At 50.0% G+C, this 11,652-nt stretch overlaps 1 protein-coding gene across 5 annotated transcripts in view; it reads right to left on the bottom strand.

The window, feature by feature from the left end:
- Positions 1 to 6,966: 6,966 nt before the first annotated feature.
- The window catches only part of LRRC7 (leucine rich repeat containing 7), a gene marked incomplete at its 3' end in the record, with an annotated part of 104,731 nt that continues 100,045 nt past the window's right edge, over positions 6,967 to 11,652 (bottom strand). For all 5 annotated transcript variants that reach the window (XM_082484308.1, XM_082484310.1, XM_082484311.1 and 2 more), the window contains one exon: positions 6,967 to 7,074. In XM_082484308.1, coding sequence (XP_082340434.1) covers positions 6,967 to 7,074 — 108 coding nt within the window. The remainder of the gene's footprint in view (positions 7,075 to 11,652) is intronic.

Below are 11,652 nucleotides of genomic sequence, written 5' to 3'. Positions count from 1 at the left end.
GTTATTCAAAACACTTTTTTAAATACTGAAAAAGTTGGGTACACCAAAGCCGAAAAATGGCTCTGCTATACACTGCACAGCATCGGTTTAGTCCCTGTATTTGTTTTATGTACAGAAGCATCTGCAAAATGCATTCTAAACACAATATGCACCTTACGGATAAGTGTCATACATGAAATAAAACTGGAAGGATACAACCTGCATGTGCAAATTAACCAACAATATAATTGATTGCACTGAATCAATAGATTTAAAATAGAATTTTGAAGTACCTTTTTGCACAGAAAATGAAGCAGCTTTCAAGTTCAGTAAGTCTTTATACTGCAAAAAACATTAAGTACATTCACAATCTATGTTAATAAAGTAGTAAATATTTCTTCATTCAGCTGTATTTACATTAATACTGTAATTAAACTGAAAAGTACAGTTAGTCATTTGTAATATAGCAATCTTTTAACACATACAAAAATGACCATTTTCTGTATATAATTTAAGCTCAAAATCACAATTATCTCAAAATATTAATTACAATACAGCCATCTCCATCATAATTAAACATGTCTTTTATAAAATGGTAAAATTTTTAATAAAGTAAGCTGTTGGTTCTGAACTGGCTACAGTACTCACAAGTAGAAAACGGAGCCGATGGGGCGCAGCCACGTGCGGTGGCCAAAAGCCCAACACGGGCCGGGGGACTTCTTACGCAATGTCGTGATGGCAGAATATTTGCTGGAATTGTCCAGGAAGAGGATTGGCAAAAGGCTTTTTTTTTTTTTTTTTTTTTCTTTTTTTAATTTATTTTTTTATTATTTTTTTTTAAGAGAAACTATTTCAACTCTACAATTCGCGAATCCTGCCTGTTGAGATTTGCTCTGCCGTGCTTGTTGGCGTCAGGCGCCCCGCGCGCCTCGGTGGCCCTGCCTGGCCTCTGCGTGCCACCGCTCTGCCGCACACGGGGCTTGCTGCCCCCATCCCCCAAAGTGTCCAAAACAAAACCAAACCACCAATTAATTCATATCCTATCCAAACTACTGGCCTGAAAGTTGTATCGTTACGTTGTATTCCACTCACACTGGCAAGACTGACAAGTGAAATAAACCCTTACATCTGATTGCCTGAAAATCATAGAATCATGGAATGGTTTGGGTTGGAAGGGACCTTGAAGACCACCCAGTGCCACCCCCTGCCCTGGGCAGGCACACCTCCCCCCAGCCCAGGTTGCTCCCAGCCCCGTCCAACCCGGCCTTGAACACCTCCAGGGATGGGGCAGCCACAGCTTCTGGGGGCACCCTGCGCCAGGGGCTCGCCGCCCCCACAGGGAAAGAATTTCTTCCTAATTTCTCATCATCTACCTTCTTCCATTTTGAAGCCATTCCCCAAAATGGACCAGTACATCCTTGTGCACTCGCTTAATATAAAATTATTGCAGGCAGAATCCCAGGGAAAGCGCGCCGAGGCCAGCGGGGGCAGTCGGTACACGTCAGCCCGTGGGTAGGGAGCGCAAATGTCAGATAACGTTTTATTCTCCTTTGGGAATTCTAAATGTAAAATCCCACCAGTTACAAATACCGCTTAGGTGGGGGGGTGATCCCACCGCCCACATCCTCTGCCTCTTGGTGAGTTTTGGGCCACGGCCGTGCGGGTGAGGGGCAGCGCCGTGGTGACAGCGGGACCCCACGTGCCCTGAGCTCTGCGGCCGCGGGGGCGGCGCAGCAGCGCGGGTGCGCGCTCAGTGCCCCCGGCATCGACACCCCGATGCCCAACCGTCCCGGCATCGCCCCGGCTCTGCCTGTGACATCCTGCCTGTGAGCGGACTGAAATGTGGGGAGGGGGTTCGTTTAACACTGTCTTTGCATTTACTGTTGCATATATCTCTATCAGATATATACATATATACACACACATATCTATAAATGAGCATTTTTCGCTTGCGTAAGGTGACTAAATGCTATATTACAAGCCAGAGAGGTTTAACCAAGGAACATCTTTACATTCAAAGTGCTTACGAGCAACAGCGAACCGAGCTCCCGACCATCTCAAACTGTGATTTCTCGTTGGATTTTTGGCTCACGAGGATTAGTGGTGTTCTGTAACGTGAATGATTTTACCTCTCGGGGGTTCCTACACGAGCTGGAAGGATGGCTATCGACACCTCCAAGGTATTTTCCTTCCCGTTCAGGAGAAGCCCACCCTATAACGCCCTCGGCCGTCTTTCGGGCCGCGCGTTCCTGATGGGCAATGGCCACAGCTGCTGTCCGGCGGTTGGCCGCGCTCAGCGCCGGCTCTGCCCCCTCGGCTCGGCCCTCGCGGTCCCTCACCCGGCGCTGTGCTGCCCCGGCTCCTGCGGCGCGGCGCTGGCCAGGCACGGCCGTCCCCGGCTGCCGCAGCCCGGCCCCTGCACGGGAGCCCTCAAACGGAGATGCAGACACAGACATAGTAAAAAATAGCTTGGAAAACATCAAAAACAGATTTGAAGATGTTAAATGGTCACTATTATGACTGACTGGCATCTAAATACCGTAGTTTATCAACACCCGGATAAAAACTGCAAGCTGTGCATGGGCAAATGGGTGAATTATTAAGACTGGAGAGACCTGTAGCCTTCCCGGGGTCTGGTCTTACATTTTTTTCTCATAATAAGAAAAGCATTTTGGAAGCAGCATTTTTTCCTTTCCCTCTCCCTCTTTCTTTTTTTCCCCTGAAGAGCTGCCTTGTAACAAGACTGCATAAAAGCAAACGCGTTCCTTCCACTCTGGCCACAGGGTTCCTCGGCGGAGGAGGCCCCGTAGCAGCTTATGGGCTTGAACAGGAGCTCCGGCAACGACCACCGACCTCCTTAAAACTTGTCGCAAAAATGAGGCGAAGGGAATTACATCGCAGGCTGCTTTTTTTTTTTTTTTTTTTTTTAATCTAGCCCTTCCCTGAGGATCCATAGTTAAGTAAGTGTTTATTGCATGGAAACAAAAACTCGAAAAGGCAAACAGCGCGTTCCCAGCTACGGGACGGATTACGGAGGGACGGCGTGCTGCAGCACTGCAACGGAAACATGGCGGGGGAGAGCTGCTGGCCGCACACCGGCTGCCCGGGGGGGTCTCCGACCCAGCCCAGTTCAGGCAGTATGGGAATCTCCAGCAGTAGGTTTGGAAAGGGGCTGAGTTTGGGTGCTGGTGCGGCGGGCGCGGGAGTGCAGCCGGGACAGAAGGGACTCCGGCTGACTCTGCTTGCCCGGATCAAAATGTCATTCACACACACAAAAGCGAACCCACACGTGGAATTCACCGCAGGGCAAACTCTCACCTGCCTCGGCACTTGCCATATAATCATAGTTAGTAAAAAAAAATCAAATCAAATAAATAATATCATCATTACGTGCAAAGCGTGCAGGTAACCTGGTCCCCGACCTGCAAACCTGGTCGTACGCGATTGCGTCTGCGAGGTTCCAGGAGACCTTCCGGGGGAGACAAAAGGTGCACGTTATTTTGAAGGACTAATGTAAAAAATCCCAAATAGTCCCACAGAACCATAGAATCGTGGAGGCTGGAAGGGACCTTTAGGATCATGAAGCCTAACCATCAGCCCAACACTGCCAAACCCACCACTAACCCACGTCCCTCAGCACCCCATTAAAGTAATTTTAATTGCTCATAGTGTTAGTGCTAGCTAAACATCATTTCAGCCAATTTGAATAAAAACAATGCCAAAAAGAAAGTATTTGGGTTTTTTTTGGGCCGTGGGGGTTGATGTTAAATCTTCACTACTGTATGTTTCAGCTTCTCCCCCTTTCTAAGGTGGGTGGGAGTTTTGCTAAGTTAAGGACTTAAAGGTGACGCTCTGCCGCACTAACTTAATTTTATCGTAATTTCTTTATCATTATAACCCACTAATGAACGCACTCAGCGATCCTGACATACAGTTCTGCACACAGCCCCGACTGATTATGCCGCTGTGCTTTACACCTAATAAACTCAGCATGCGGAAACACAGCCCCGCACAAAACCTGGTATTAACGAGCACTGAAGCTCACGTGCTTCTTTCGCTTTACTGAGTTTTACCCGTAAGTCGTTATCGTGGCTCTCGGCGCTAAGGCGGAGCCCTCGTCACCCTTCCTACCTCTGCAACTCCCTACCGCGTTTCTGGTGCCCCGTGCATCGTATGGACCTTTAATGCCGCCACGCGCCTCGGGAGCCGGGGGGGGGCGGACGGGCGCATCGTGTTCTGGACGATGACCTCAGACAGCGCCGCAGCAGGATGCGAAGTCGTCATCGACTCCGTTTTCCTGCCCGACGCAGAGTCCCAGGAGGGATTTCTGAAATGTGTGCCACAACCGACGGTGCCGGTACACGCCGCAGCGCCGCGTGGGGTCACACGTGGGAGAGTGATTTTCTGCAGGAAAAGACAAAGGCAGCTCCACAGAGGAATTTAGGTGCACAAATGCCTATTAAGGGACCTAATTCCCATTCAGCATAATTAACTAAAAGCTACGTAAGTGCCTACAATTTTCTGAATAAACCCTTATTCCTTTTTGTTAAAGGGCAACGGGGACTTGAGAATGGAAAGTTTAGCCTCTGAAATGCCACGAGTGTTAGAAAAGTTTTAGAGGGACTTTGCCAGAGGCCGTGTGATTTGGTGGCACATTACAAGACCACATCCATGTGATGGAAAACTGAAAGCTGACAAAATCGAGCAAATAACGATCCGAAATTGAATCGTGTGAATTCAGCAAGCTTTTCCAGCCGGTGGTATTAAGAAGATTTACCAAAAAGTATGAATTATTTGAATTGATGTGCTGAATATCATCAAATCATGTATTCAGATTGTAAATTTTAGGAGTCGCCCCGGCTATGGCTCAGTGCGGCGTCTGGTGGTGCGTTGCTGTGCTGGTGGCACAGAAGCTCTTCCAGTAGGAACGCTTGCACGGGTAAAGTAAAATTCGTGTGGGGTGGGAACCCGCTCAGCCAGCTTGGAATTCCAGTTTCATTAATATTTGCAGTAATAAACTTAATCATTCCTCTCGATGGAGGTGAAAAAGGGAGACGCAAACAACCAGAGCCTCGGGAACATCCGCGCGAATGTGGAAGTGGCGCTTGCCGAAAGGCTCTCTCCTTTCCTACCGGCTCAGGTGGTGTTCGCACCACCACCCCCACGACCCCCCCCCAAGCTGGGACCCACAGCCATTGGCAGCCATTGTTCAGCAACCGCGGCGCGTTTCTCCTCCACGAATTTGTCCGCTTCGCCTTGTGCCTGCCGCGAGCCCCTCGCTCAGCCACCCGCCCGCGCAGGGACTGCGGGCGCTGGGGTGGTGCGGGGACACGCCGGGGCTAACGGGAACGCCGGCCACGGCCTGGGCTTGCAGCAGAACCCCCCAAAGCGCGTCCCTGCCTCTGGGGGAGGAATACTGCCTCCATATAGCAGACAGCGCTTCGTGCCTATCATCGTTGGGACTTTAATTTGAAGGATAATTACCTCGGTCAGTGTGCGCTTGATGGGAAGAGAGGAAAGGTTTAAGACTTTCTAGAGGTTCTTGCAAGCAGAAAAGTAAAACGTTCCCGGCCGTGCCCCTCTGCCGTAGCTACACTCCTCTGGACTTGGGTTTTCCGGGGTGTTTTCCAGCTGGAAAAGGTGCGAGAGAGGCTGGCCCTCCCGCAGCAGGTGCCGGCTCTCCCTCCAGCCCCTTGCCAGCGGCGCCGTTCAGCTCAACGGAAACTGGATCCCCTGAAAAAAATCTCCCAGGAGGTTTTCTTACGTTTTTCCGTCTTACTGTGGGTTATAAACACGACGGACACCCGAACAGCTGAACCCACAGCAGTTTTGCCAAGTTCTGCGCTGTCGGCATTCTCTGTTGGGAACAGCACCGGCGCTTCCACCCAAAGGGTTTTCGCGCTTTCCCGGGAAAGCTTTTCCCAGGCTCGCGCCGCGCCGGTCGCTGCTGCCCTGTGCCACATCTTATCCTGGGTTAGATCTGCTCTCATTCGTCTTAAAGAGACTCTTACTCGAATAGAGGGTTGTAGAAAGGTTAAAGCCTCCCTGACGGTGAATATAGCGAGCAGGGACTGGCCCAGCCCGGACCAGAGTGAAAGTACAGACCGATGTACGACTGGGGGAGCGGGGGATGTAAGTAAAGGGCCCGTCGTTTTAAATTAAAAAAGTTAGATAATAAAATTAGCAGCAACCAAAGAAGTGTTAGCGCCACCCATCACAACCCGCTTCCATCTATGAACCACACCTGTCTAAACTCACTGTTCGTCCACTGAGTGTGTTCACAAGGAATCAACTAAAAGCGTCACAGAAAAGGAAGTTAACCAATTTTCATGGAGGTTATTTATACCTGGGTCCCAGAGTTGACAGTATAATTTATTAAGTATATCTCACCCTGTATAGTGACATTTTTACTAATTAATATGGAGCCAGCTATACACACTGCATATGTACAGGTATTTTCATAAGGCATATAATATCTTTGCATTGAAAATAAATGAACATTATTAAATTTAATTTAATATATACTTTCTTTGAGGTGTTTATGAAAATATTTTTTCTCTATATTTTCGTATGTGACATGATAGAAATATTTCATGGGAAGTACAGGTTAATATATTTCATCTTTATAAAGGCATATACAACTTTGAGGCAGTGTTTCTGATGGACAGCAGAATTCCTAAAGAATTTGTATGTGCTTCTGTGTTTTGAAATCATATGAAATCGACTTTAAGAAGTAACTCGATTAAAAAAACGCACCAATGCACAGCCAGAGGCTGACAATTAAAACTAATACATAGCCACATGAACAATATATTTATATAGTTAATATATTTTTTTCCAAGATGATTGGTACTAACATATAGTATTATACATTTGGCACTACCGTTTGCCATTGGTCCAGCAATTGGCAAAAAAATTGTTTCCTATGTATAAATCTGTTTGAACATTAGATCTGGCTAGACGTATTTACTATTTATAAAAAAATATTTAGACAGTAAGCTCACGTTGAATAACTAGGTCTACTGTATTCTGGAAACTCTTCAGTAGTAATACAGCCTTCTCGTGTTCCATATGTACAAAACTGTGTCCGTTTGCCTGCAACACAAAAACAAGAAGAGAAATCAAATGAGAGTCGATTTAGCGCCTTCGTTTTGGGGGAGCAAAGGGTTATATGCAAATGAAAGGCAAGGCTGAAATAAACCACGTCTAATGATTGCCCGCAGTCAGGAGTTTGACTGAGAGAACGCGTTTCCCCCGTCCTCTGTTGGACAGATGCTGCACCCCCTGTTTGACCTCGGGGGGGCCTCTCCGCCTCAAATTATTCTGCGACTCTGCGACATTCTGCACGTTCTCTGCAGAGCCGGCAGCGCTGCGGTGTAAGAGTTTCAAAGGCTGAGACGCCCGAGGGGAGCGACCGCTGCCGAACGCCGGGCTGGCTACGAGGGAGGCTCCGGCTCGGATCAGACGCAGACATACCGCATGTATAAAAAGGAAAAAAAAACAACCGAATAAACTCCGCTACGTTAGCGCTAATTAAATCTTCCTGTAACTTGCCTGTTACGACGCTATTTAAAATAGTTCAATTTTTAAATGTAGTTCCTAACAGTTTCCCGAGTGTGATCAATAACCCGAAGCAGAAGCTCCGCCACCGCAGAGAGGGCGGCCAGCCCGCGACGGTGAGCCGGCACCCAACAGAGACACCGCCGCCTGCCCACACCCCTGAGAGCCTCAGGAGTGCCACCAAGGTGCCACCTCGCTCCCCAGACCCCCGCGGCCCCGCTGCAGGGCTCACACGCAGCGGGGAAGGGCCCGGCTGCTCCCAGCTCCCCCCATTGGCACCAGCAGAAAGGGTCAGCGAGAGACAGGCCGCAGGGCGGCCGGGCACAACCTGCTCCATCTGGCCGCCTATTCTATAAAAACACTGGAAGGTAACAAAATATACGTGTATATATGTATTTCTCAGCTCTTTAACATTTCAACTAACATTTAAAAATAGGTTAGTGAAGCGTTTCAAGCTTTGGTCAATAACCGACCGTCGCTGTGAAAGTACAGCCCCGCAGAAGAACCACCAGGTGGCTGCTTCCCATACCCAGACCATCGTCATCCCTGGAGATCTTCTCCATAGCCTGAGGAGAGAAGGCTCCGGGGAGACCGTATTGTGGCCTTCCAGTCCCTAAAGGGAATCCAGGAGAGCTGGGGAGGGACTTTTTAGAAGGGCATGGAGTGACAGGATGAGGGGGAAGGGCTTCAAACTGGAAGAGGGGAGATTTAGATGAGATATGAGGGAGAAATTTTTGGCTGTGGGGGCGGTGAGCCCCTGGCGCAGGGTGCCCCGAGAAGCTGTGGCTGCCCCATCCCTGGAGGGGTTCAAGGCCGGGTTGGATGGGGCTTGGAGCAACCTGGGCTGGGGGGTGGTGGCCCTGCCCAGGGCAGGGGGTGGCACTGGGTGGTCCTCAAGGTCCCTTCCAACCCAAACCATTCTGTGATTCTATGATCTTCTGGGCCACATCAAAACCATATCATGCCATGATCCCCCCCGACCAGGGGCTTGCAGAAAGGACTCCCCATGCCCTCTCGCTGGGTTAAAGGATGCCCAGCCCAGACGGATAAATCCAAGCAGTGCCGCACACATTCCAATGGGAACAGGAACCGCCAGAGTGGCGGTGCTTTCTTGGCACTTGAAGGTTTCTGTTCCAAGGCAGCGGCTGCTGCGGGCTCTAGGGCTGGCAACTGCACAGGAATGGCAACGGGCCGGCACAGAGCACAGAGGAAAGGCAGCATCCAAGCGACAGGGAGAAGCAGCTCGCTTTTATTCATGTCGCACTGCTTAGCTTAATGCAATGAGACGTATTTGCTCTGAGAAACAGGGATGCAAATTTCAGGTGGGAAGAGTTTCAAAGACCTTCACTTAAGTGCCAAAAGTTTACCTGGGCTGGGGGGAGGTGTCCCTGCCCAGGGCAGGGGGGCTGGAACTCGACGAGCTTCAAGTACCCTTCCAACCTAAACCATTGTATGATGCTATGAAAACTCAGGGGCCGTGTGGCACTCCGTTTGAGGGCAGCTCAGGCTCTCACGTAATTCAGAGGGAAACCGCATCGGTTTCAGTGTGTTCGCCACACATCTCACTGGGATCCCCACTGCTCTTTGGGGAAAACCAGTGGAATGCACCTGCGAGACAGCACTGCCCACCGCAGTCCTCGTTCTCGGGGCGCGCGGGGAGCGGGGCAGGGAGATGGCGTGCGGGCTCGGCCCTAGCTAACGGGGAAACCGCTCTTCTACAAGAAGGGTTTCTCAGTGACAAGGGCTGTAGGAGACACACATCCAAAAATACCTAAGCAGGCCACACCCAGAGGGATTTGTTATTTAACGTATAAATAAATGATAATCCAAATATCCAAATCTGCTTCTTTCATGGCTGGAGCCCCTCTGCTGGGAGGACAGGCTGGGAGAGGTGGGGGGGGTCAGCCTGGAGAAGAGAAGGCTCCGGGGAGACCTCAGAGCCCCTTCCAGTGCCTAAAGGGGCTCCGGGAGAGCTGGGGGGGGACTCTTGATCAGGGAGGGGAGCCGTGGGACGAGGGGGAACAGGTTTACACTGGAAGAGGGGAGATTTAGATGAGATATGAGGGAGAAATTGTTGGCTGTGGGGGCGGTGAGCCCCTGGCGCAGGGTGCCCCGAGGAGCTGTGGCTGCCCCATCCCTGGAGGTGTTCAAGGCCGGGTTGGACGGGGCTGGGAGAACCCTGGGCTGGGGGGAGGTGGCCCTGCCCGGGGCAGGGGATGGCACTGGGTGGTCTTTAAGTTCCATTCCAACCCAAACCATTCTATGATTCTATGATTCCTGCTGTGGTTTCACATTCCCCACAAAATATGCTACACATATGAAAATATTCACACATTGCATTATTACTTAGTCCTAATCATTAGCCAAAAGGATTGTTTTTTAGCTGAACCACGGGGCCACCAAACCAAGACTTCCTCGTGCTGACGGGCAGCCTGTAGCAGACGGCGGCAGACAGAGCGGCTCTCTCCCGGCTGATGGGCTGTGCCGCCGTATGGCCCTGTGCCTCCTTAAAACTCATCCACTGAAACTGCTGCTGACTTCAGAACAGAAAAATCACCCTTACTTAGCAAATAAATAACTTAAGAGCTTATGACACAGAAAGGAAAGAGACAACCCAGGATCCCAGCGGGGCCGTGGGCTTCTGGACCGGTAAGGACCAGAATTTGTTCGCTGCAGAAGACATAGACACACTCTTCTATCAGAAACAGACATCGGGCAAAACCGTGTTTAAGAATGACAATTTCTCGGTGAGTTGGGTAAATCTATCCAGGAAATGTGAAGACTTTTCATTTTTAAATCCTCCCTCCCTCTTTTACCAAAACTGCTCGGGGAGACGCATAAATGCCCGACAGAAAGATTACTGCTCCTCCTGCAAACATCCCGCTAAGCACATCCGTCCATGTAAATATTTGCAAGACTTCCCCTTGGAGCTTTGCTCTGGTAACATCTTCCTGCGTATCATCTCGAGTAAACCGAGGTGGCTGCACGGGGAGCACGAAGGGTGCCCAGGCACCGAGGCGCTCCAGCAGCGGTGACACTGGGGCTCCTCCCTGCCAGGACGCCCGGCAAAGGCGCAGGAGCGCTGGGGGACGTGTCAGCCAGACCTGACGGGAGGCCCAGTCTGTAGCACGAAGCTTTAGGTGACACTTCAAGCAGCTCACGGGGCAGACAGCGGGAGGACAGCGCGGGCAAAGACTGAGGAAATGCAGGAAGACGGTTCCTCCCTCGGAGTCCCGGCAGAAACTGGTGTCACAACCAGTGCCCGTGTGGAAGAGAAGCGGCGCAGCTCGCGGCAGCCGCCCAAGGAGAGGGACTGCGGGTGAAGGAACCTCCTTCTGCATCGCAACCGGTATCACAGAGCCCTCGCCTCCGGCAGGGGATTGTCTCATGAGATAAATGCAAACAGACGTGACGGTAACAGTGGAAGATGGGGGTGGAGGTGAAGCGACGCCAGTGAGCATCAATCATTTCAAGTTCTTACTGCCCAGGGAACTGGATACTTTTAGCTAAAGGCATTGCTTATACATGAGAAGTAAAATACCCTTCATTACAGTTACGTTTTTTTTTTCTGTTAGTTCCTTCATGAGATTAACGACCGCCCTTTTACTTGCCACAAGATAAATCAACACCTGGTAATAGGTATTATGCATGGGTAGAAGTAATTGCAACTAAAAGGAAAACGTTCTTGCCACATAATTTGAAATGATGTCCTGACAGTGACAAGTGAGAAACTCTGCTGAGACTGACCCACAATCCTACGAGAATGACTGAAAGTGAAAGTCAAACAAAATTCATCAATGTAAGCGATGAAAAAATGAGGAGAGGGAAATTTGCTACCTAAAAAAAAATGCAGCAGTACCTTAAATGTGATTATATAAATATATGTAAATGCTTCTATTTTAAGAACACATGCCGAAACATGGGAAATCCCAGCTCCTGATGGCCTCTGCCCACCAGGAGAAATAATCTGACATAGCAATAGGCACAAAATAAATGCAGGTCAAAAGTGTACATCTCTGATGAAGCCACACGAGGTACACGCGCGCACCGGACCTGTCCCTGCCCACACCAGTACAGCCCTCACACCGCTCCATTAAGACACTCCCACGGCGT

This window comes from Vanellus vanellus (genome assembly GCF_965231255.1).
Source record: "Vanellus vanellus genome assembly, chromosome: 5".
In the NCBI taxonomy this organism is placed as follows: domain Eukaryota; kingdom Metazoa; phylum Chordata; class Aves; order Charadriiformes; family Charadriidae; genus Vanellus; species Vanellus vanellus.
This window is presented reverse-complemented; position numbering and strand designations above follow the sequence as displayed.